Consider the following 24,259-nt stretch of genomic DNA (forward strand, 5'->3'; position numbering starts at 1 on the left):
TTTGGTAAATATCATTATAGCTCCACAGAGACCCTGTAATTGACTCTGCTGAGGAGAAATGTCACAGCAACATTGCATAGAGATGAGAGATGGTAGATTACCATTAGTGGTGTGATAAACACTCAGTAACAGAGATAACAGGGTTGGGTACAAGGGGAGGGTTTCTATTTTAGGAGACCGGATGGGATGGAAGTGAGAACGTAGGTGGCATTCACAATGAAGAGAGACCTACAAAATGCTAAAATGACAGTATGTAATTGAGAGTGTTTTTGTGTCACATTAGTGATGCATAGCAAGCAACTTCAAAAGAAAGACAGAGGGGGGTGGATAGAGAAAGAGAGAACAGCAGTTAGTTGAAAGGAACAAGAGATGATGATCCTTGCACATGTTGCACGCCTTTTGAATGCCTCTTTCCTGCTTACCTCTTCCCAGAGGTAAGCAGCACGACACTGAACAAGTGGTGCTGTCAAACTGCAAACTGCAGCCAGAAAGACGGCCAAATTTCTCTTCAGATCTGACCGACATCTAGCGAAACAACAGACAAACTGAACAACATGGACTGGACACACAGAATCCACCAGAGACAGAGAAATCCACTCACGCTGGTGACTTTACGGTAGATCTGAGCAGCGTTCTGGCATTCAGAGTAGGGGTACTCAGACGTGGTCATCTCAAGCATGCACATCCCAAAGGCATAGACGTCCACCGCCTCATCATACTTCTCCTCGTACATCTCCGGAGCCATGAACTCAGGAGTCCCTACAGGGGGGGGGGGGGGGGGGGGGGGGGGGTAGAGTGAGGTGAGGAGGGGGTATAATGGTAGTGGTTATGAGAATGGCGCAAAATCTGGTCCTACTTCACTGACAACTGGAGTTACACTTCACAATACAGTGGCTTTATTCCTTCTCACTTTGACCACTTTGGAACAAGTTGCCTTGTAATACAGTGCCGTAAATGTGTATTGGCAACAAACTGTTCTGGTATTCATTTACAGTACAAGTGTATTCAAACGGAAAAAAATAATCAAGGCGGTTCAGAAACAATGCAGGAGGTAATCAAAAGATAAGTTATTTATTGATACAACACCAAATCTTATACGAGCGTGATAATGTAAAACAAATGTTAAACGTCTGTAGGTTTGAAGGTTTCCAAATGGGACTTAGATGACCCACACTATTAAAAAGTCACTGAGACCAAACACTGTGATAGCAGTGAGATAGATTAGAACATGTCGGGCAACCGTGCTGATGTCACTACAAAGACTAGCCGTCATGCACCATGACAGTATAAATATAAACACCTAGCCAAATAAATAAACACAGTGGCCAGCCTAAAACATGGCATTGAAGGCTTTATTTACAGTTGCTCCAGTTTAAGGTCACACCACACTAAAGGGACAGCAGTACACAGGTAGCAGTGGGACTGGGACTATATTTGACACTAAGTGATTTATTCATTGAAATATTGAATAACCGTTTCACACAATACTGTATATCTGTAATAACATTTTAAAAATACATTAAAGCAAATAGCAAAGAGTAAGTGTTGTAGGTGGCAAACCATTTTAACATCCTCTATGAGGTTTCAGCTATTACGTACGTCTCACTTTAACCTGTTAGGGCTAGGGGGCAGTATTGACACGGCTGGATAAAAAAACATACCCGATTTAATCTGGTTACCACTCCTACCCAGTAACTAGAATATGCATATACTTATTACATATGGATAGAAAACACCCTACATTTTCTAAAACTGTTTGAATGGTGTCTGTGAGTATAACAGAACTCATTTGGCAGGCAAAACCCTGAGACATTTTCTGACAGGAAGTGGATACCTGATGTGTTGTATTGCCTTTAAACCTATCCCATTGAAAAACACAGGGGCTGAGGAATATTTTGGCACTTCCTATTGCTTCCACTAGATGTCACCAGCCTTTACAAAGTGTTTTGAGTCTTCTGGAGGGAGATCTGACCGAACAAGAGCCATGGAACGATGATGTCCCATTAGACACCTGGCACGCGCGAGTTCATGTTGGGTACCCTCGTTCCAATACGTTATAAAAGAGTATGCATTCGTCCACCTTGAATATTATTCATGTTCTGGTTAAAAAAGGCCCTAATGATTTATGCTATACAACGTTTGACATGTTTGAACGAACGTAAATATATTTTTTCCCCTCGTTCATGACGAGAAGTCCGGCTGGCTTAGATCATGTGCTAACAAGACGGAGATTTTTGGACATAAATGATGAGCTTTTTTGAACAAAACTACATTCGTTATGGACCTGTGATACCTGGAAGTGACATCTGATGAAGAGAATCAAAGGTAATGGATTATTTACATAGTATTTTCGATTTTAGATCTCCCCAACATGACGTCTAGTCTGTATCGCAACGCGTATTTTTCTGGGCGCAGTGCTCAGATTATTGCAAAGTGTGATTTCCCAGTAAGGTTATTTTTAAATCTGGCAAGTTGATTGCGTTCAAGAGATGTAAATCTATAATTCTTTAAATGACAATATAATATTTTACCAATGTTTTCTAATTTTAATTATTTAATTTGTGATGCTGACTTGACTGCCGGTTATTGGAGGGAAACGATTTCCTCAACATCAATGCCATAGTAAAACGCTGTTTTTGGATATAAATATGAACTTGATAGAACTAAAAATGCATGCATTGTCTAACATAATGTCCTAGGAGTGTCATCTGATGGAGATTGTAAAAGGTTAGTGCATCATTTTAGCTGGTTTTATGGTTTTGGTGACCCTGTCTTTGAATTGACAAAACATTACACACAACTCTTGTAAATGTACTGTCCTAACATACTCTAAATTTATGCTTTCGCCGTAAAACCTTTTTGAAATCGTAAAACGTGGTTAGATTAAGGAGATGTTTATCTTTCAAAGGGTGTAAAATAGTTGTATGTTTGAAAAATGTGAATTTTGACATTTATTTGGATTCAAATTTGCCGCTCTTGAAATGCACCTGCTGTTGATGGAGTGCACCACGGGTGGCACGCTAGCGTCCCACCTAGCCCATAGAGGTTAAAACCTTAGTAGGGGGGACAGAATGCTTTAATCCTACATTGAGAAATATTCAATAGTCACAGGGTCTAGAATAGAGCCCTGATGCACTCCATCATGCTGAGTGTCAGTGTCAGCTGAAGTGGCTGTGGGTAGTTGGGAGGCTCACCAATGACACTCTTGGCGAACGAGGCACTCTTTAGTGTGGCCAGGCCCAGATCGCCGATCTTGACGGAGCCTGTGGGGCCGGTGATGAAGATGTTGTCACACTTGAGGTCCCTGTGGATGATGGGCGGGGTGCGGGTGTGGAGGAAGTGGAGGCCCTTCAGGATCTGGTGGCTCCAGCGCTGCAGCAGCTTCAGCTTCATCTCCTTGAACCTCTTCAGGTACCTGTAGGGTGAGGCTGATATGAGTACTGTACGTGCGGCCTATGCAGGACTCAAACCCACAACCCTGGTGTCCAACCAACAAAGAGATTGGAACCATGGGGTACAACAGTGTAAGCAACAAGTGTTACTAAGTTACAGAGCACCATGGACCAGGGGTGCTCACACTGAATCTGAGAGCCTGAGGATGAGGTAGCATTTTCCATTCCATCTGTCTCTGGAAACAATTTTCTCCTGTCATGCTCAAATTGAGAGTGACACTTAATTTCGACAGATGTTAGCCACACCAATTCAGTAGATTCACTAACATGAACAGAAGAAAGCATATCTGCTTTGAGTCTTTTGCACACCCTTTTACAAGGAGATGACGTAGGAAAATGGCACATACTTTTCCCCATCTGCTATTTACTCAGGCAGTGGGGATGGACTTAAAGGGATAGTTTTGGATTTTGGCAATGAAGACCTTTATCTATTTTCTGAGAGTCAGATGAACTCATGGAAACCATTTTTATGTATCTCCAGTACGAAGGAAGTTAAAGGTAGTTTTGTGAGCCAATGCTAACTAGCTTAGCACAAAGACTGTAAGTCTTCGGGTACAGCTAGCATACTTTCAGTCTTGGTGCTAAGCTAGTTAGCATTGGCTTGTGAAACTACCTCTAACTTCCTTCAAACTGGACGTAGATACATACAAATTGTATCCCTTTAACTCACGTCTTGAGGGTGCCTGACGTCATGAGCTCGGTGACCAGAAGGATGCACTTGTGGCCCTTGCAGTTGTCCTTCCAGGAGTCGTAGAAGCGGACGATATTGGGGTGCTGCAGCCCCTTCAGCATCTCCACCTCCTCACTGAAACGCTGGCGCTCCACTTTCGTCAGCCTCCGCGTCTGGAGAGGAAGAGTAGAATACATTATTATAGTGGTGAGACTATACACATAGTAGGTTATAGAGGTACAATAGAGTAGACACAAATATAGCATTAAGAGAGGGAAGAGGGGAATACATTGTTATAAACAGAAGTACTGAAATTAGAGGTTAAATGGATGAGACACAAACATACAGTAAGTATATAATACACAATATACAGGCCAATGCTAAGTCATCTATTATGCATCCTGTATCTAGGCCCCTCAATGTAATTATAGGGGGCTGGGTTTCATTGCATAAGGTTACACAATCATGTGAGTTTACTGCATAATATTAGCAGATTAACAGATATAGCTTTAAATGTATATACAAAAATCCAGATGTGAATACATGACGGTATTGATAGAGTAGCCAGTACTCTAACTATTAGCCTGTGGTGGGAGGAGACGTAAAAGACCAGTGCCAGAGACCAAAGAAGAAGAGTTGTGCCAAGCCAGAAATCTGCCATCCCCAGCCCTCTCATGAGGCACGCATTACTCTACCAGGGGCTTGGAAACACTGACGCGTAACAGTTCTCTAATGGCACCAAGTGTTCTCTAGCTTCAATGTTGTTGGGGGTTAGAGCAGAGTTCTCAGAAATCAATGCATCAATTATAGAGAAAAGGAAAGTGATTGTTTCAGAGAGGTTTAGCAGCATGTGTTTGTTTGTGTTTCCAAAATGCTGGATGGGGTTTTTACACATGACAACAGCCCCGCCGGTGGTTTTCAGTACAAAGCGACAGACGCCTCTCTCTCAGGAGACAAGTGCTGTAGGAGACCAACTGTCCACACTCACTCTAAAGATTACGCAACAATAAGGCGAGGATATCAGGCCAGTAGTTCTCACTGCCCTCTGCTGTCCCACTCAGAACACAGGCTGTGCTACTGCATGCCTGCTCTGTCCACAAACACCAAGCTGTCATTCTCTGTCAAGTGTCCTGATCCAGGAGCCAAGCTCACAACAAGGAGCACTATTGGGAGAATTTGGCACCCGGGCATCGTGACACTAACGCACAGTGAAAGTGCAAAGTGGGTGCCAAAGTCAACGTGAATGAGGGCGGTCCTGTTTACAGCACACACTAGGGACATTTTACTAAGTTCACAGAGAGCCAGGATGATGCGGGATGTCCAACGACGACACCTAGCTTATGTAAGAGTGGCAGTGGGAGCAGGTCATGACTGGCTGGTGGGGGGATGGAGGGGTGATGGGGGTAGAGAGCAGGGGGTTAATTTCTTCCTTCACTGGACAACCTATTTTTGGTTGTCCAGGAATGAACCCCACATAAAGAAAAACAGCTGTGTGAGGCTCCTCACTCAATCACTTCATCTCACTCTCCCCATCTCTCTAGATCTCTTTCAACCCACCAGGAACGGATTTGGTGATCAAACACCAGCCAGTGAAATGATTTAGTAGGGAGCCGTCAGAAGCAGTGAACTTACCACCTCTATAGCTCTCTGCCACCAATTCTAGTAAAAGACGGGTACTTTGATTTGCTGCAACTTTGACCTGGCTCCATCGGCAAAGTTCATGAAGATGATGTGTAAGAGTGTGTGTGTGTGTGTGTGTCTTGGGGGTATGATATTTGACACTCTGTAACTTTCTCACTCATCATTAGTCACGATTCATTCAGGATTATCCGTAATCATGGTAGCATCCACATTAACGTAGAAGTGTTAGAAACATATTCTAATTTATAATAAAAGTGACTCCGATATGACACAATACATGATTTACCATTCATTTCTATTGGGCACAAAATAATGTAAAACACAGCCAAAGCTAACTGCAAATGCATACGAGTTTGTAGAGTCACAAGCTTGATGTATTCATTGTTTGTTAGGAATATGGGACCAAACATTGACTACTTCATTTATAAGAATCTTTAGGGGTGTCAATAATGTTGACCCCTAACTTTTGGAGAAAATAAACAATTACTTGTTCAACAAAATGTATTTATCTGAGTAATTGTATTAGTATAAAATAATATAATTATTGCTCATCTTTATCAAGGGTGTCAATAATTTCGGGCCCCACTATATATACAGACAGGATGGCTCACTTCTTAGGAGAAATTGTACAGATCCTCTTTTGTTAGTTGTTTTCCATGGAGTTGTCTGGCAACACTGTAATGTAAAAATGTTGGGTCGCTGTCTAAGAAAAATGAATGGCTGTATTCATCAGAAAATACTATTTCTGTAATAGTGTCAAATCACTGTTCTGGCTCCAAATAGAGATATGTAGAGTGTACTGTAGCTTGTGGGCTGCTATGACAATCTGACCACAGACTAGCCAAACAACATTGGGTCTTATCTGCCTATAGAAAGAGGTGCACTCCGCACCTGTTCCTGGACCTGCTAGTTTGAGTATGACTTATCTAACAGGAAACTGAGCTTTATTTTCTGTTGAAAGTGAATGGGAACGAGGGGAGCTCACTGGCTCTATAACTCAAATAAAATACTGTTCACATTTGATTAGGCCTATCAAAGTTGTGGTTTAATTTACCCAAGTCCTACTGTGACGAACTTGACCAGGACAATGTCAAGCTTTTAGGAGGGAAAGATCTTTAAGAACGAGAACAGTGCCCAGAAGCTATGAGAGAACGTCAGAATTCAGCCCAAAATAGGTAATAGCACTATGAGAATGCGCCTTACAGTAAGTGCCTATGTGCCCTGGCTATAGACCCTGGCTAGTGTCCATCTCCAAAGGAACCAATAGTAAGGAGAATGCTTGCTGGATTAACAGTAGCTCTGGGAATGTTTTTTTGTCAGTGCATACAGAGTGGATATAGGGTCTATGTCTGAATCATTAGCAGGAGATCAGTCCAATTGGCTGTGGTTTTGGAGAATTCTCAGTCGTTTTTTCTTGGATGACGGTGCTGTTGAACACATTCCGGCAGAAAGATGCCAAGAGCACACAGGATTTTTTCTGCATAGAAAAGTCTTGGCGGGCCCCCTATGTCCAAACAGTAATTTTCGGTATGGAAAAACGTTTTTAAGTGTAAACTAAAACAACTAAAACCAGATATGACCTATGTAGAAAATATAATGGACCTTTACATTTTTTAATAAGATCATCTTTGAGAACTTACAATAACCAAAATAAAAGCTAGACGATCAGGGAGAATAAAAAACTCCACAAACTATGCATTCAGGAGTATTTTTGTCATGACATGGGACCACCATTGATTTTGTTATAATATTTCAGTCACTCAGAAAGCATAAGCCATGGCAAAAAAAATGTATTTCACCTTTATTTAACCAGGTAGGCCAGTTGAGAACAAGTTCTCATTTACAACTGCAAGTTGGCCAAGATAAAGTAAAGCAGTGCGACACAAACAACAACACAGAGTTACACATGGAATAAACAAACATACAGTCAATAACACAATAGAAAAAAAAGTCTATATACAGTGTGTGCAAACGAGGTAGGATAAGGGAGTTAAGGCAATAAATAGGCCATAGTAGCGAAATAATTACAATTTAGCAATTAAACACTGGAGTGATAGATGTGCAGAAGATGAATGTGCAAGTAGAGATACTGGGTGCAAAGGAGCAAAACAATAAATAACAGTTCTACAAAATGTGTAGAACTGCAGAAAATTTGCTTTAAAACTGCAACATTTTATCTCCGCCACATGAAAAATGTGTCACTATGGCCAACAGGAGTGCCTCAAAAATCTGCGGTCGATGACCGCACTATTGGCCACAACCATGGCCACGCACTCGCCACACCCACCACCACCTAAGCCCCAGTTTGATGCAGAAAAAACCCTGGCAAGGCAGCAGAAAAAAACTGCCCTTTAACTGTTAATGCCTTCTTTCCTGAGGTAGACTGCAGCAGAAAAGTAATACCAGAAACACAAATGCAACAAAATGGAGCCTGTGCATGTTTGTGTGTAATGTATGTGAGAGAGTGAAGGAGAGAAAGGGAGGTGAAGATGTGTGGAGATGTGTGAAATGTAACTTACGTTGTGCATTGTAATAACTCTAAGTATTAAATAAAACAGTGTGTAGGCTATTCCATAATGTGTTTGTGTACATAGGGTAGTCGAGAAGGAGTGGAAGTTTTAATCTTTATCAGGAACAATCTGTTTTTTCTCGAGGACACACTGATTTTAACCTGAGGGAGTTGACACCGTGTCACAGTGACACCAATGCCCCGTTTCTTCAACCATGCAACCTGACCTCAGGGCAATTCCTAAGATTTGGTACGTAAATCTGACCTCCCATTTAGTATGATACTTTATCTTAGGTTAGGTTACATTATGAATGGAATAGCGGTCGTACAATATCCTACGACTTAGAGGACGTACAAAATCATACGTCATACCCAATTGTACAATAGCATACAAATTGGATGATGTAACTTATTATACATCTCTGATGATCTTGTATTATAAATATTTCTCTGAGACCAGGTTGCATGTTGCATCGGAATAACAAAGGAGAATTATAGGGAAAATGTATGTTGGTGGTTTGGAGAACTAAAGACAAAGGTTAGAATAAGTGTTAGGGGAAGAGTTAATTAAAATGCTACAGTTGTCCCCGACACGACTCGAACACGCAACCTTTGGATTGCTAGATGGTTGAAGTAAACGTCTACCCATCCTCCCCGACCAACCTTCCTACTATCGTTTCTGTCTTAAGTAACCTTCTGTCTTTGGTAACCATACCAAACGTAACATATCATACTTATTGGAGGTACAAAGATTTATCTAAAATACCAAAGGTCTGTCCAGCGAGTCCAGTCTGAACTCCAGCAGTTACAGATGAGACTTTGTGAAACATTTCTAGTTTGAAATTAGTAGAGAAACAATGCTTCATTGTACATTATGTTACCATTTGGAAAAATCAATTTATTTCAGATGACTGTGCATTAGGTTTACCTCTGAGGCAGGAGAACATTTTGTTATTTTCTAGACATGATTACTGATTGAGCAGTAGTGCAGTCAGTTACTGTAAGAATCTGTATAAGACCACCATAGCTTCAGAGAGGAGCACAAGGAAATACAACTCAAAGCAGCTAAAAACAACTAATTGTCCAAAAACATGTTTGTATATTTTCTTTAATCTAACTAATATTATAACATTTATGTACTAACTTATATTTACAGACAATCAGATTTTAGTTATTTAACCTTTATTTAACTAGGCAAGTCAGTTAAGAACAAATTCTTATTTACAATGACAGCCTACCCCAGCCAAACCTGGACGACGCTGGGCCAATTGTGCGCCGCCCAATGGGACTCCCAATCACGACCGGATGTGATTCAGCCTGGATCTATCCCAGAATATTCAAAGTGAATCTCCAAATCCAGACAGTTCTGGACAGCTAGTTGCCACTATGTAATCCCAAGGAAACATAGGGTCACTATGCTTGCTGTCTGAACTGCATACACTCCCCACACACTCCATGCTAGGGTGGTCAAAATTAACCTCTGGGCCGAGTGTCCTCAAATCACATGAGGCGTCAGCCTCCAAAAACTAACCCAGAGAGGGGAGGGACCTGGCCCCCCCTTTCTGGGACGCTGAAGGGGGATATTATTAGTCCCAGAGGATCTCGGCATGCGCCGCAAAGCCAGGAGGTATTTGGCCGGCGAATGCCACCTCACCCTTACATAATCACTGTTTGGTGGTTTGCAGGGCCTGGCAACCCACAACCAGCTGGGAGGGGAGAGAGTGTGGTGGGAGTGGGAAGGGTGGGTGTCAAAGATCCTGATAAGTAACACTTTAGAATAAGGCACATTGTATGTAGCCTATTAGCAGCTAATTAGCTATGAAGCCATCATGGAAATGAATGTGTTCGCAGGTTATTAGGCAATTCATCATACATGGTCTACTAACTACAGGTTAGGGGCTGGTAGAGATTAGAGACCCGTGAGCTAATAGTATTCAACTATTTAACTACCGGTAAATTACAAGTCTTAATTCCCATGAAAACAAACCAGTCAAATCCACCTGCAGAGATTTGCTAAGAAACCTGCTGTACTACTGTAGTGATTTGCACGTAATTGCAGTTCAAACTGACAGACATTCGCTATTGTGTGGCTCAGTTGGTAGAGCATGGTGTTTGCAATGCCAGGGTTGTGGGTTCGATTCCCACGGGGGACCAGTAAGGGGGAAAAAAATGTATGAAATGTATGCATTCACTACTGTAAGTCGCTCTGGATAAGAGCGTCTGCTAAATGACTAAAATGTAAAATTGACAGTGAAAGGCCATGAAACAGATATAAGATTATTATCATGCCAAGTGTTTGGGTCTTTTTGTATTTGTGCGGAGTGCCTCAGGGTACTTCTTTAACCTACAGCCACTTTTCTCCTTCCTGAATCTCAAGAGTGAACCAGAGACAAGGTATACTGGTGCTTCTCTGTGGCTCTGATGACCCACACAAACCATTTAGGGGTAACTGTGTAGTCCCTGTGGCTGTGGTGTTTGTTCAGGTAAATAACAGCTGGAGGGACACACATTGGGGTATAAATATCCAAGGGAGGAGAGAGAGGTATCTGCCAGACTGAAAACTTGAACCTCTGTTAAAGCCATTCAGGTTCCTAATTGGTGGGCAGCTAAGACGTAGTGAAGAGGATATCACTGACTAAGACAAGTGAAACTGATGTCATAGGGGCTAACTGACTCAAAAACAGGCCTCAGCTCACGCTCCAAGGAAGCACTGACGTTGCATGTTTCGACCGTTGGAAAACATCAGTGGTGGAAAAAACAAACAATGAGAGAAAGCGAGTCACAGCTGATTTGATAAGGAAACTGACATTATATCTCCCTCATCGACCTTGGGGGCTGGGGCCAACTCACAGCATGCCTTGCTTGCTCCTAGGCTCGCTCCTTGTCTCTGAGCATAGAAAAGATCTGCAGGGCGGAGGGTGCGGAGGAGGTGTAGGATCTTCTGTTTTAACCCTGACGATGTGTATCTGTAAACGGCTATGTTGATAATAAACCATGTCACTAGGAAAGACTAATGTTTTCACAAAGTTATGTATTTGCTTAGAACCTGACACGAATCAAACAGGTTGACGAATAAAAGGTTTCGGAATGACTATGTACGAAAATGATAAGAATGAGTGACACATTGAAAGAAAAATCAATACATCACTGTTCTCTTATCAACTTCACACAAATGGTAAAAGGCATAGACCAGTGCACATGTGTCTTCATCAATAAATGCCACCATTAAGTTGATTCCACAACACTTTCCGTATACTGTCACACCAGACCATTCTTTGTACAAATCAATACAGAGACAAAGACTGAACTGCATCCAAGGAAGAAGTAAACAGTAAATGACAATAAAGTGGGCCTGTAAAAGGCGAAGGCCTGAAGCCCCCCCCCCCCCCCAAGTCTCCATAGAAAATCAAGCTGTGCGAGGGTGTGTCAGGGACGGCAACTCCAAAGCCCTGGCCAGAGCAGTGGAGAATGTCTCATTAAACCGGCCTCTGTCTCGTAAAGCATCCGGATTCTCTGGTAAAGCCTGGTGCATCTTTACCCCACAGATGTTCCTCGTCAAGGGCTTTAACTAGTGCCTTTGGAGGTACGGAAGCAGAGCCTGTCAGGGCTACAGGATTACCATGTCCACCAGGAGAACAAAGGAAGAACAGAGAAACAAGAATGCGTCTGTTAAACACTAAAACACAGGGCGATAAGATTTGGTTTGAAGTACCAGATCCAGGAGTTATTGAACACTGATACTGTAAATATTGTAGGGCTTTACTTTGATAGGTAGTTTGTAGCAGATAGAATTTTCAGATAATTTCACACCTGCCACTTTGAATCAAATTGAACTAAGCTAGAAATAGGTTAACAACTAGCAACTAATATTAAATGTGTAATGATAAGTCTGAGGTTAAGAACTATTCTTCTGCAGAGTTTGATCCTAGATAAGCCATTTAGCGTCAGAACTAAAGGGTGTATGATATGAATGGGATCATGCTGGTGTAAAGGATGTCACGCTGCCTGCTTAGCGAGTACCACTTCGGCTCACACAGAGGCTCAAACCCAGGGACCTCTGCCTTGCTAGCACACGTGACCACCCTCCTGAAGCGTCTTACCAGGAGCTCTGCTCGTTAAATCCCATTACAATTATCCTCCTCCTTGTTTACTGGTTTGGTTTCACTCTAACCTCAGGTAATCCCAAATGGATGGAGCCAGTGGCCACCTACAATTACAATTATGCCTCATCAAACATAACACTGTCACTGCAAGAAGGATGCTGAAAATCAAGTCACAAATATAAGTAAAAAAATGACCAGATTCCCCATCTGCAGATTTTTTAAAGGAGATCAATTTGTGCTAAATGTTAAGTCAACCTCTGGTCACAGGAGTGAAGCTACACTGAGAAACACAAAATACATGTGGGACAGTGGAGGCTCAGGACCATCCTCCTCAGTGAATTTAGTGAAACATTAAGTGAAGCATTAAAAAAGTTATCCTTTTTAGATAAAACTATACTAAATATATTCACATCACCAAATAATTGATTAAAACACTGTTTTGCAATGAAGGTCTACAGTAGCCTCAACAACACTCTGTATGGTAGCACCATGGTGTAGCCAGAGGTCAGCTAGTTTCTCTTCTGGGTGCATTGACTTAAATACAAAACCTATGAGGCTCATGGTTCTCACCCCCTTCCATAGACTAATTATGATAACTTCCGGGGGATGCCCTCCAACCTATGAGAGCTCTTGCAGCATGAACTGACATGTTGTTCACCCAATCAAAGGATCAGAGAATGAATCTAGTACTGAAAGCATAAGCTACAGATAGCTAGCACTGCAGTGCATAAAATGTGTTGAGTAGTTGAACAAATTTTTTAACAAATGTATTTATTTAAAAATGGAGAAGCAAGAGAGAGAGAGATAGCTATATTTTGTTGTATTTTTTTTCTTCCACTTTCACTTAGCTAGTGAATGCAGCTAGCTAGATTAGCCTATGTACCTCACCGTGATTTGGTGTGGCTGTGGTTAAAGCGTTGAAGGCGTGGAGACGTTGGCTTGAGGGGGCTAAACACCCTTTCCTCATCTGGACTGACCACCGCAATCTGGAGTACATCTGGGCAGCGAGGAGACTGGATCCTCGTCAGGCAAGGTGGGCCATGTTCTTTACCCGATAGCTACTAGAACTATGTTGACTAGCTATGACATTAGCAAATATGGTGACAATGATGTAGGCTGTGTGTAGCGGTTAATGGTTATGATTTGAAGGTTTGGCATGGAAAGGTTTTTTCGCCTGGTCACAGACAACTAATGAGTTGTGCACTGAAGTCCACAAGCAAAGGGAAAACGTGAGAGGAGGAGAGCGCGTAGATGCGAGAAGGAATTTTACAACAACCAAAATGATTATGCTGTTTTTATGTGGCTGCTATGAAAGTGAACTGTGTTTGTGTGTGATCACGGGTGTATTCATTCCATCAAAAAACTTTTCTTAAAAACCTAAGCAACTGGAACGAAACGGGGATAAACATACTTGAATTAGTCCAAAAGAAAGTCTCTTTTGCAACTGTTGGACTAATGATTACACCCTAGATCAGCTAGATGCAGACAAGAGTGTGCAAGGCGGTATTGAACTTGTCACTGTCTGTCACCTTGATTACTCAAATTTTTCTCTCGACCTGTGCACCTACATTGGAAACTTGGGAATATACATTTAGCACCTAGTGTCCTAATTCACGGTGAAAGAGATACACTCATGGTCAAGTTCCACTCCACCACACAGTAACAGGCTGACTATTTAGAAATCTATATTATTCAATTATTGCGCCAACGAGCGTTTGCATTGCCAAGGGCTAAAATAGAAGTCAGTTCTATTTGTGACACAGATCGTGCTGCAAGTCCTGCCTCTCCCATCTCCTCATTGATTTATAGAAGCAGGTACCCATGTGCCATCTCCTCATTGGTTATACCCACGTCAGTGACTGAAAGACGAACGAGGTCAGTGGCGGTAATGCACCTAATTTATGAAAGTTGCCAATTGCAATATAAAGTCAAGAGAAGAAAAAGCCTGGAATGAGGAGATGACAAGAAACGATTCTGTTGACCGTTTTATGTGTGGATTAATTGTCGGCGTAGAGGACCTTGTGCATTTCAGGTAAAATAACAACTCAATGTTTATATCCCAGGACAAATTAGCTAGCAACAGCAAGCTATCTAAATAGGACAAATTAGCTAGCAAGTGCAAGCTAGCTAGCTAAATTGCCATAAATGTTTAATGCTTTTCGACCTGTCCCCAAATTAATGTAATTGGTTCAGAGTTTGTTTTGATATTTTAACCTGCGTGTTGTGATCGCATTTGGTCTGGGGGGACAAAATACATTTATGCACGATGGCGCACGCGTGCAGCCGGTTTGGGTTCCGTGTAACACTCCCAATCCTGGGCTGTTTGTATATGCACCGCAGACCCTCAAAATAAGAGCCTTGGCTTGATAAAGCAGCTTAGCTAAGCTGATAACACTCACAGCTAACATAAAAAAGCCCTTGGCCCGTTACGATTTGGATTCACTAGGAGTTATTTCTTGGCAACTGTTGCATAAGACTTGGATTTCCTTCCGCTACCATAAATCAAACAGAAATACCCTCAGATGGATATTTGCATCCAAACAGATCCACAAGTGCAACAGGAACAACACCTGCAGTGGTAACGGTGCAGTCTATCCATCCTGTCCTGTTAATGAGTAACGGAGCATGATGATCTGAAACAGAGGATGTGTATGTGTCAGCAGAGCCGGCTCCAGGCATTAGCAACATAAGCGGTCGCTTTGGGCTTCAAGCTGCTAGGGGGACCCCAACCCACACATACATCATAAAACATTTCTTAGGACCTCAGATGGGGTCTCCAATTGTTGTTGAGAGTTAGAATAGCAGAATATACAAGGCACAAGTTCGAAATTTGGTTGTGGATCATCAATTGTACTCTTGTTATGTCAGTCACTGACAGTCAGTCAATTAGCCATGTCAGCTAACAATTCCTTGATTGGTAAATTATAGCCAGCTATCTAAAATTGTATTAATCATGGCCAAATATCAATCAGGTACGCAGGGCATGAGGCACGCAGGGCATGAGGCACGCAGGGCATGAGGCACGCAGGGCATGTGCCCAGGGGCCCCATTGATTTTGTTAGTCACTTTCACTCAGATATTATTAACATGGCATAAGTCCTGGCAAAATGTGTAGAATTGTAAGAAATTAGCTGTAAAACTGCAATTCATTTCTCTCTGCCCCATGGCAAAATGAGTAGAATTGCATGAAATTTGTCATAAAATTAAAAAAAAAATCTCTGCCCAATGGTAAAATGTGTACAATTGCAGGAATTCACTTTAAAAAAAGGGGGGCGGGGGGACCAAATTTCGCTTAGGGCCCCCCAAAGGCTAGAGCCGGCCCTGTGTGTCAGTCTCTAAGTGTCTCTGCTTTCAAGCTTTCTCAACAGTACCAATCTGTGTGTGTGTGTGTGTGTGTGTGTGTGTGTGTGTGTGTGTGTGTGTGTGTGTGTGTGTGAGACCAGGAAATAAGTACACTCTTAATTGTATATTGGGCTTCTGCCAGGACAGTCACATGGTTTAATAGGTTAATAATGCTGAGCGTGGACCAGATCCCAATCTCACAAACAGCTGTTTCTTTTCATTACACTGAAGTAAACAATGGGCATATTTCAGGCGCGCTTCCATGCTAAAAACAATAGGACTTTCAGGCCTGTAATTGGAGTGAATCATGAATATGAATGACGTTTGAGATATTCTGTTGTTTGTAAACATCATTGTAAATGTCATGACAGCTCATAGGTGTTTGTGATAAAATGTCCAGGTGTGTTGAATGTGAAACTGGGAAGTTTAATGAGTCATTACATATACAGGTGATGGCAACTGGCAAGAACCAACAGTCTGCCACTCAAGTAAAGAACACTACATGCTTGCAGCACTACAAAACCATGCCCACTCTTTTAATAGTGCAAAACAAAGCTCAATGACAATTAAATTATTATTTCATTATACCTTTTATGACACGTGGAGACACCTTTAATGCAGTTCACTTGGAAAGTAAAGGGTGGAACTATAGAAGAAAATACTCAGCAGTTAAAATGAATGGTATGAGTTGTGGAACTATGACCCCGGGTCATTCACAGATAACCTAGAGGAGCTCTGAATGATAAGAAGTAAAGTGACCCAGTTCTTTGAGTTTAGTGAGGTCATAAAATGATTAAACTGCAATATCTTTTGTCACATATTTATAATACCTGAATATCTCGCTCATATGTATGTAGCCCATTACTGTACTGACACATGATATTTCCGATATGCGTCGCTCTTGCTCAATCTGTCGAGTGTCGACTGCCAGGATCAACTAGATGGAATGGTCTGTTACAACTCCCTTCTGAGTATGTCAATGTCTAGACAGAACATGATACATCCACGTACACATGTTCAACTGTAAGTGTATTAGGACCCCTGAGCCTGTTAAACCAATAGGGTGTTAAGGTCAGGGACATGTAAGGATGATGACAGTACCGTTGGAACTGTTGCTATCCACACACTGTACAGGTATATAGCCAGGCTCATATGTAACGATGAATATATTGTACAAGATTGTTCCCCTTACACTATATGATTTGGGAGGTAATAACAGTATAGGCAATAAACGCAGTAAAGAGATAGATACCATGGGAAGAGAGGGAAAAGAGACAGAGACAAAAACCATGAGAGAGGAGAGGGGAGGACAGAGAACAAGAAAGATGGATGGTGGGTTGGAAAATAACTGCTCTACGTCCAGTCGTTGTTTTTAGGAAGAGATGTCAAAAGGTTCTATGGGTAACAAATAGCTTTTACCATCCATATTAAGTTATAGTGAATTTAGGATCCCTATTGAGAAGAGACTGAAGGAGGTAAAATACTCTAAAGACAGCAGATCAGAGAAACATTAATTATATATTTCTGAAGGCAAAGGTAATTAATGTCAAGCTAAAAAATGTGACGCGATAACAAGAAATATGAAAAACATTTACAACCGACGGACAAGGCATCCTCCGAGGTGTTAAAACAGGCCGATTCAAAATGAGCTGTCAAACCTCTGTGGCTCTTGTTCTTTGAAGCCAGTAACCTTTGTCCATCTGGAGCACAATATAAACCAAAAAAGATGTACTATGAATTGATAAAGTTCCAGCAGTTCCAAATTCCAGTAGAGAACTTGAAAAAACTGGACTGTCTCATTGAACATAATATGGCCGGTAATAACATAGAGCTAGTGGTATCTCCTTGTGAGAGAATCAAACAAACTCCGAATGGCAGGATGCAAAGAACACAATATAGCCCATTATAAACTAAAATATGAATTTTACATAATGTCAATTCATCGTAACTGGTAATTAGACAGGGTGGCTGGGGAACCAGGAGGAAAATCTCTCTCTCTCTCTCTCTCTCTCTCTCTCTCTCATTGCCAAAGCAAGTGAGGTAGATAATAAACAAAAATTAACAGTAAACATTACACTCACAGAAGTTTCAGATGAATAAAGACATTACAAATGTCATATTATGTATATATACAGTGTTGTAACGATGTACAAATGGTTAAAGTACCAAAGGGATAATAAATAAAAATTATTTGTGGATCTGTGTAATCTGAGGGAAATATATGTCTCTAATATGGTCATACATTGGGCAGGAGGTTAGGAAGTGCAGCTCAGTTTCCACCTCATTTTGTGGGCAGTGTGCACATAGCCTGTCTTCTCTTGAGAGCCATGTCTGCCTACGGCGGCCTTTCTCAATAGCAAGGCTATGCTCACTGAGTCTGTACATAGTCAAAGCTTTCCTTAAGTTTGGGTCACTCACAGTGGTTAGGTATTCTGCCACTGTGTACTCTCTGTTTAGGGCCAAATAGCATTGTAGTTTGCTCTGTTTTTTGTTAATTCTTTCCAATGTGTCAAGTAATTATCTTTTTGTTTTCTCATGATTTGGTTGGGTCTAATTGTGTTGCTGTCCTGGGGCTCTGTGGGGTGTGTTTGTGAACAGAGCCCCAGGAACAGCTTGCTTAGGGGACTCTTCTCCAGGTTAATCTTTCTGTAGGTGATTGCTTTGTTATGGAAGGTTAAGGAATCGCTTCCTTTTAGGTGGTTGTAGAATTTAACAGCTCTTTTCTGGATATTGATAATTAGCGGGTATTGGCCTAATTCTGCTCTGCATGCATTATTTGGTGTTCTACGTTGTACACGGAGGATATTTTTGCAGAATTCTGCATGCAGAGTCTCAATTTAATAAAAAATGATTAAAAACTCTGCTCTCTCTCTCCTTCCCACCTCACGTTTATCTTACTGGCTGCTTCTCAGTCTCTATCTCGCTCTCTACTGGTAGTTAGATAGATAAGAAGACAGAGTCCTGAGAAAAGGAAGAGCCATGTTGAAGGGTGCAATCCACAGAACATACAATGCTGAGTTGCAAATTTCACGAGTCGTGAAACACACTGTGACAGGTTATATACTCTGTGTTTGAACAGCGTTTAAAGCGTTTCAGCAATTGCTTAGTTTCCAATGCCTGAAAAATATAAGCTCTGAAAAACTTTCCTCTGATCCATGCTGCTCTGTAAGAATATGAAAGGAGGGAAAAAGTGATGTTTGTGAATTAAAAAAATGCTAAGAGAATATGATAATGTTATTCAATTGGCAAAGGTGCCAGTGGAGGATTAGCAAAGCATACTAAACAGAATCTCACCCATTATCACAAGCACATTTATAGAATGTTTTAGAATCCAAGATGTCATAGCAGTCGGTCGTGTGTTTGTCTTGTCTCATGTAAATAGTCGGTCTCATCGTTTTTTTCATATATATTTTTTAGGTTTTAATCTCACTTTCCACCTACGATCCAAATATACATTTACGTCATTTAGCAGACGCTCTTATCCAGAGCGACTTTCAAACTGGTGCATTCACCTTATGATATCCAGTGGTACAACCACTTTACAATAGTACGTCTATATTTTTTGGGGGGGGGGTTATACTTTCCTGCAACCCACCCCACCCAATGTGGTACGGATCTGCTATTTTTATACGTTCTAACTGGAACCTCTATCAGAAGCTAGCCAGCTAACTAGCTACTAGCTAGTAGTCACTGTTAGCTACGGCTAGCGGACTTCACCCTTAGCTCGGTCACCAGCCAGCCAGCTTTAGCTCGGTCAATACCTGCCAGTCTGCACAGCACGATATCGGACTGCTTTTCTCCACTACATCACCGGATTCCTGCCGCAAGCACTGGGCCATTACACCGGATTATCGCAGCTAGCTAGCTGCAATCGAGTGGCTTTCGCTGGCTAACGCCTCTGTCCCGAAGCAAGCACCAGTTAGCCTTGAGCCAGCCTCGAGCTAGGCCCATCTCCCGGCTAGCCGAAGAGGTATACCCGGTAATTCGTGGGCTACAATACCTCTTTTGACAATTAGCCTGGAACCTTTATTGCCGACACGGAGCCCCACCGATCCATCACAACTGGTCTGCCGACGTAATCGTCCGATGTGGTTTCAACAGCCTTTTCCATTGTGTTGTCACTGAAGACCCTTCAGCTAGCCCCGGCCTGCTAGCTTTCTGAACGCCGTGCCTCCCGCTCGCCTAGCATAATAGCGACTACCGAACGGCTCCCGGACTCACCTATTGCTGCTCATTGGACCCTATGATCACTCAGCTACACATGCCCCTCTCTAATGTCAATATGCCTTGTCTTCTGCTGTTTCGGTTAGTTATCGTTCTATTTCACTGTAGAGCCCCTAGTCCAGCTCAACATGCCTTAGATAGCTCTTTTGTCACACACTCCACACATGGGGAGACCTCACCTGGCTTCACTGGTGTTTCCAGATGCAAGCTCTCTCATCGTCACTCAATGCCTAGGTTTACCCCCACTATACTCACATCCTACCATACCCTTGTCTGTACATTATGCCATGAATCTCTTCTACCACGCCCAGAAATCTGCCGCTTTTATTCTCTGTTCCCAACGCACTAGACGACCAGTTCTTATAGCCTTTAGCCATACCTTTATCTTACTCCTCCTCTGTTCCTCTGGTTATGTAGAGGTTGATCTTGGCCCTGTAGCCCCCAGAATCACACCTATTCCCCAGGTGCCCTCATTTGTTGACTTCTGTAACCGCAAAAGCCTTGGTTTCATGCATGTTAAAACCTGTTGGGGCTAGGGGGCAGTATTTTCACGGCCGGATGAAAAACGTACCCAATTTGAACAGGTTACTACTCTGGCCCAGAAACTAGAATATGCATATTATTAGTATATTTGTATAGAAAACACTCTGAAGTTTCGAAAACTGTTTGAATGGTGTCTGTGAGTATAACAGAACTCATATGGCAGGCAAAAACCCGAGAAAAAGTCAAGCAGGAAGTGAAAAATCTGAGGTTGTAGTTTTTTCAAGTGATTGCCTTGACTGTATACAGTGACTTAGGGTTCATTTTGCACTTCCTAAAGCTTCCACTAGATGTCAACAGTCTTTAGAACGGTGTTTGAAGATTCTATGGTGAATTTGATGGGAATAACAGCACAAGGAAGTAGGTGTCCCATTATAAGGCATGGGCTCAGTCACTCCTAAAGAGAACTGATAGGTCCGGTTGGAATTTTTTTCAAGATATATGATAAAAACAACCTAAAGATTGATTCTATACATCGTTTGACATGTTTCTACAAACTGTAGTATAACTTTTTTGACTTTTCATCTGGACTAAGTAAGCATGCGCGTTGTGGATTTCGATAGTGAACCTAACGCGCCAACAAAATTGATTATTTGGACATAAATATGAACTTTATCTAACATTTATTGTGGAACTGGGGTTCCTGGGAGTGCCTTCTGATGAAGATAATCAAAGGTAAGTGAATATTTATAATGTAATTTCTTAGTTTTATTGACTCCAAGATGGCAGGTTTCTGTTTGCTTGTTATTGGTGTCTTCTGGGCTGTACTCAGATTATTGCAAATTGTGCTTTCGCCGTGAACCGTTTTTGAAATCTGACAAAGCGGTTACATTTAGGAGAAGTGTATCTATAATTCTGTGCATAACACTTCTATATTGATCAAAGTTTATGATGAGTATTTCTGTAATATGTGTGCTCATTGTGCTCATTCACCGGAAGGTTTGGAGGGAAAACATTTCTCAACATTACGCGCCAATGTAAAATGCTGTTTTTGGATATAAATATGAACTTTATTGAGCAAAACATACATATATTGTGTAACATAATGTCCTAGGAGTGTCATCTGATGAAGATCGTCAAAGGTTAGTGCATAGTTTTAGCTGAATTTCTGGTATTTGTGACACCTGTCCTTGTTAGGAAAATGGCTGTGTGGTTTTTCTTTTGTTGGAACTGTCCTAACATAATCTAATTTTATGCTTACGCCGTAAAGCCTTTTTGAAATCGGACAATGTGGTTGGATTAACGAGAGTCTTATCTTTAAAATGGTGTAAAATAGTTGATTGTTTGAGAAAATGGAATTGTGAGATTTTAGCTGTTTTGAATTTGGCGCTCTGATTTTCCACTGGCTGTTGTCAAAATCAATCCCGTTAACGGGATAAGAATGGGAAGGAGTCCCCTAGAGGTTAACATCAGAAGCCTCCTCCCTAAATGTGTTTTATTCACTGCTTTAGCACTCTCCGCCAACCCTGATATACTAGCCGTGTCTGAATCCTGGCTTAGGAAGGCCACCAAAGATTCTGAAATTTCCATCCCCATCTACAACATTTTCCATCAAGATAGAACTGCCAAAGGGGGCGGAGTTGCAATCTACTGCAGAGATAGCCTGCAGAGTTCTGTCATACTATCCAGGTCTGTGCCCAAACAGTTCAAGCTTCTACTTTTAAAAATCCATCTTTCCAGAAATAAGTCTCTCACTGTTGCCGTTTGTTATAGACCCCCTTCAGCCCCCAGCTGTGCCCTGGACACCATATGTGAATTGATTGCCCCCCATATATCTTCAGAGTTCATACTGTTAGGTGACCTAAACTGGGATATGTTTAGCACCCCGGCTGTCCTACAATCTAAGATAGATGCCTTCAATCTCACACAAATTATCAAGAAACCTACCAGGTACAACCCTATATCAGTAAACATGGGCTCCCTCATAGATATCATCCTGACCAACTTTCCCTCTAAATACACCTCTGCTGTCTTCAACCAGGATCTCAGCAATCACTGCCTCATTGCCTGCGTCCGTAAGGCGCCCGCGGTCAAACGATCACCCCTCATCACTGTCAAATGCTCCCTAAAACACTTCAGCGAGCAGGCCTTTCTAATCAACCTGGGCCGGGTATCCTGGAAGGATATTAACCTCATCCCGTCAGTAGAGGATGCCTGGTTGTTCTTTAAAAGTGCTTTCCTCACCATCTTAAATAAGTAAGCCCCATTCAAAAAATGTAGAACTAAGAACAGATATAGCCCTTGGTTCACTCCAGACTTGACTACCCTTAACCAGCACAAAAACATCCTGTGGCATACTGCATTAGCATCGAATAGCCCCACGATATGCAACTTTTCAAGGAAGTCAGGAACCAATATACACAGTCAGTTAGGAAAGCTAAGGCTAGCTTTTTCAAACAGAAATTTGCATCCTGTAGCACGAATTACAAAAAAGTTTTGGGATACCGTAAAGTCCATGGAGAATCAGAGCACCACCTCCCAGCTGCCCACTGCACTGAGGCTAGGAAATACTGTCACCACAATAAATCTACGATAATCGAGAATTTCAATAAGCATTTTTCTACGGATGGCCATGCTTTCCACCTGGCTACCCCTACCCCGGCCAACAGCTCTGCACCCCCCGCAGCAACTTGTCCCACCCCCCAACCCCCGCTTCTCCTTCACCCAAATCAAGATAGCTGATGTTCTGAAAGAGCTGTGGAATTCCTTACAAATTAGCTGGGCTAGACAATCTGGACCCTCTCTTTCTAAAATGATCCGCCAAAATTGTTGCAACTCCTATTACTAGCCTGTTCAACCTCTCTTTCGTATCGTCTGAGATCCCCCAAAGATTGGAAAGCTGCCGCGGTCATCCCCCTCTTCAAAGGGGGAGACACTCTAGACCCAAACTGTTACAGACCTATATCCATCCTGCCCTGCCTGTCTAAAGTCTTTGAAAGCCAAGTAAACAAACAGATTACCGACCATTTCGAATCCCACCGTACCTTCTCCACTATGCAATCTGGTTTCCGAGCTGGTCATGGGTGCACCTCAGCCACGCTCAAGGTCCTAAATGATATCATAACCGCCATCGATAAAAGACAGTACTGTGCAGCCGTTTTCATCGACCTGGCCAAGGCTTTCGACTCTGTCAATCACCGCATTCTTATCGGGAGACTCAATAGCCTTGGTTTCTCAAATGACTGCCTCGCCTGGTTCACCAACTACTTCTCAGATAGAGTTCAGTGTGTCAAATCGAAGGGCCTGTTGTCCGGACCTCTGGCAGTCTCTATGGGGGTGCCACAGGGTTCAATTCTCAGGCCTACTCTTTTCTCTGTATACATCAATGATATCGCTCTTGCTGCTGGTGATTCTCTGACACCATTCTGTATACATCTGGCCCTTCCTTGGACACTGTTAACAAACCTCCAAACAAGCTTCAATGCTCCTTCCGTGGCCTCCAACTGCTCTTAAATGCTAGTAAAACTAAATGCATGCTCTTCAACCGATTGCTGCCCGCACCTGCCAGCCCGCCTAGCATCACTACTCTGGACGGTTTTAACTTAGAATATGTGGACAACTACAACTACCTAGGTGTCTGGTTAGACTGCAAACTCTCCTTCCAGACTCACATTAAGCATCTCCAATCCAAAATGAAATCTAGAATCAGCTTCCTATTTCGCAACAAAGCCACCTTCACTCACGCTGCCAAACATACCCTCATAAAACTGACTATCCTACCGATCCATGACTTCGGCGATGTCATTTACAAAATAGCCTCCAACACTCTACTCAGCAA

The 24,259-nt window shown here is 42.2% G+C and overlaps 1 protein-coding gene across 2 annotated transcripts in view; it reads right to left on the reverse strand.

Annotated features, from left to right (window-relative positions):
* Positions 1-24,259, reverse strand: part of LOC106601258 (serine/threonine-protein kinase WNK4) — a 78,851-nt gene that overhangs the window by 39,461 nt on the left and 15,131 nt on the right. For both annotated transcript variants that reach the window (XM_082973714.1, XM_082973715.1), the window contains exons 2-4: positions 4,123-4,295; positions 3,195-3,415; positions 602-759 (exon numbers count right to left, since the gene is read on the reverse strand). In XM_082973714.1, coding sequence (XP_082829840.1) covers positions 602-759; positions 3,195-3,415; positions 4,123-4,295 — 552 coding nt within the window. The remainder of the gene's footprint in view (positions 1-601; positions 760-3,194; positions 3,416-4,122; positions 4,296-24,259) is intronic.

The sequence above is a fragment of the Salmo salar genome, chromosome 03, assembly GCF_965601325.2.
Source record: "Salmo salar chromosome 03, fSalSal1, whole genome shotgun sequence".
Taxonomy (NCBI): domain Eukaryota; kingdom Metazoa; phylum Chordata; class Actinopteri; order Salmoniformes; family Salmonidae; genus Salmo; species Salmo salar.